The sequence below is a fragment of the Nematolebias whitei genome, chromosome 11, assembly GCF_014905685.2.
Source record: "Nematolebias whitei isolate Nwh7 chromosome 11, NemWhi1, whole genome shotgun sequence".
Lineage (NCBI taxonomy): Eukaryota > Metazoa > Chordata > Actinopteri > Cyprinodontiformes > Rivulidae > Nematolebias > Nematolebias whitei.
The window spans coordinates 25,439,511-25,440,775 of NC_056508.1; the positions used below are offsets into that span (position 1 = coordinate 25,439,511).

At 34.8% G+C, this 1,265-nt stretch overlaps 1 protein-coding gene across 1 annotated transcript in view; it reads right to left on the minus strand.

Annotated features, from left to right (window-relative positions):
* The window catches only part of ccm2l (CCM2 like scaffold protein), a 17,328-nt gene extending 16,268 nt beyond the window's left edge, over window positions 1–1,060 (minus strand). Inside the window, exon 1 of the mRNA XM_037684059.1 lies at window positions 1,031–1,060. Coding sequence (XP_037539987.1) covers window positions 1,031–1,060 — 30 coding nt within the window. The remainder of the gene's footprint in view (window positions 1–1,030) is intronic.
* Window positions 1,061–1,265: the final 205 nt, after the last annotated feature.

Genomic DNA, 1,265 nt, shown 5'->3' on the forward strand with positions numbered 1-1,265 from the left:
ATATATGCACACACACACACATATATATATATATATATATATATGCACACACACACACATATATATATATATATATATATGTATATGTAATATACATATATATAATAATATAATATAATAATAATATAATATAATAATAATAATAATATAATATAATATAATAATATAATGATAAACATTTATTTGTCAGCGAGCTGGCATTAATCAGGCTAATCCTGGCAGGAATCTGTGTCCTTAGCCGACGTCCGCGGGGCCGACTGAGGCTGCAGCTTTAGGAAGAGCCCACCCCACTCCACCCCTTGGCTCTGCCATTTCACCTGGTTGTGGATAAAATTGCTCCCTCCACTCACCATGTCACTCTGCGATATCTGGGACAAGCAAAAACTAAAACACACCCAAAACCCTTCCCTCATGGACAGGGTACATTGGCATAAAGCTCGTTTGTGTAACATACGTAAATATTTCACATATATCTCTTGTAAATGAGTCCACGAGGCTCAATGGGATTAACGTGTATAAATAAATGTTGAATGAATGAATTTGGTTTCAACTGAACCAAAAATAATTACACAGTTAAAAATTACTACAGAATATCTTACTCTTTAAAAAGAGTCATGAAAACAAGAGTAAATTCACTTACATAAACAAAAAGCATTCATTTAAATGACAACTCCCTCTGTTCAAGATCATCTGTTCCTATTAGAACTGCAGTAATCCAGAGGTTGCGCTGTAAGACCAGTTTGCTTTGACTATAACTGAACTAAAAGTTTTGATGTTTGAGATCACTAAAAACAAAGTTTCAATGCCATAAACATTTGAAATGGCCTGGCCTTGTCAAGACTTGGCACGTAAATCAAAATAAATGTACTTTGTCCATTTTTTGGAATTTCAACAACACAAGACTTTATCTTGACAACAATGAATTCCAAATTTCCAGATGGAAGATGAAAGGTGACTAAATTACCTTAAGCTATTTGCATCAGACCTGGAAAAAAATGAAACATTAAGCAAATAACAAAAGCCAGTTTACCTTTTTAGTTTTTTTTGGTTCGTAGTCCATGGTGATTGTGTTGTGCTGATCCGGTAGAGGGTCAGAAAGGACTGACTGGGTCACAGTTTGTATTTAGTTTGATCTTTGAGGCTTTGGCTCTCAGTTGATGTTCCAGTTTTCTTTTCCTTTTCTCCCCATTTGAGATTTCAGCTTCAGTGTTTGATTCTTGTTCTTTTTCTACACTGATTGTTATTTTGAAACCTCTCCTGCCCCC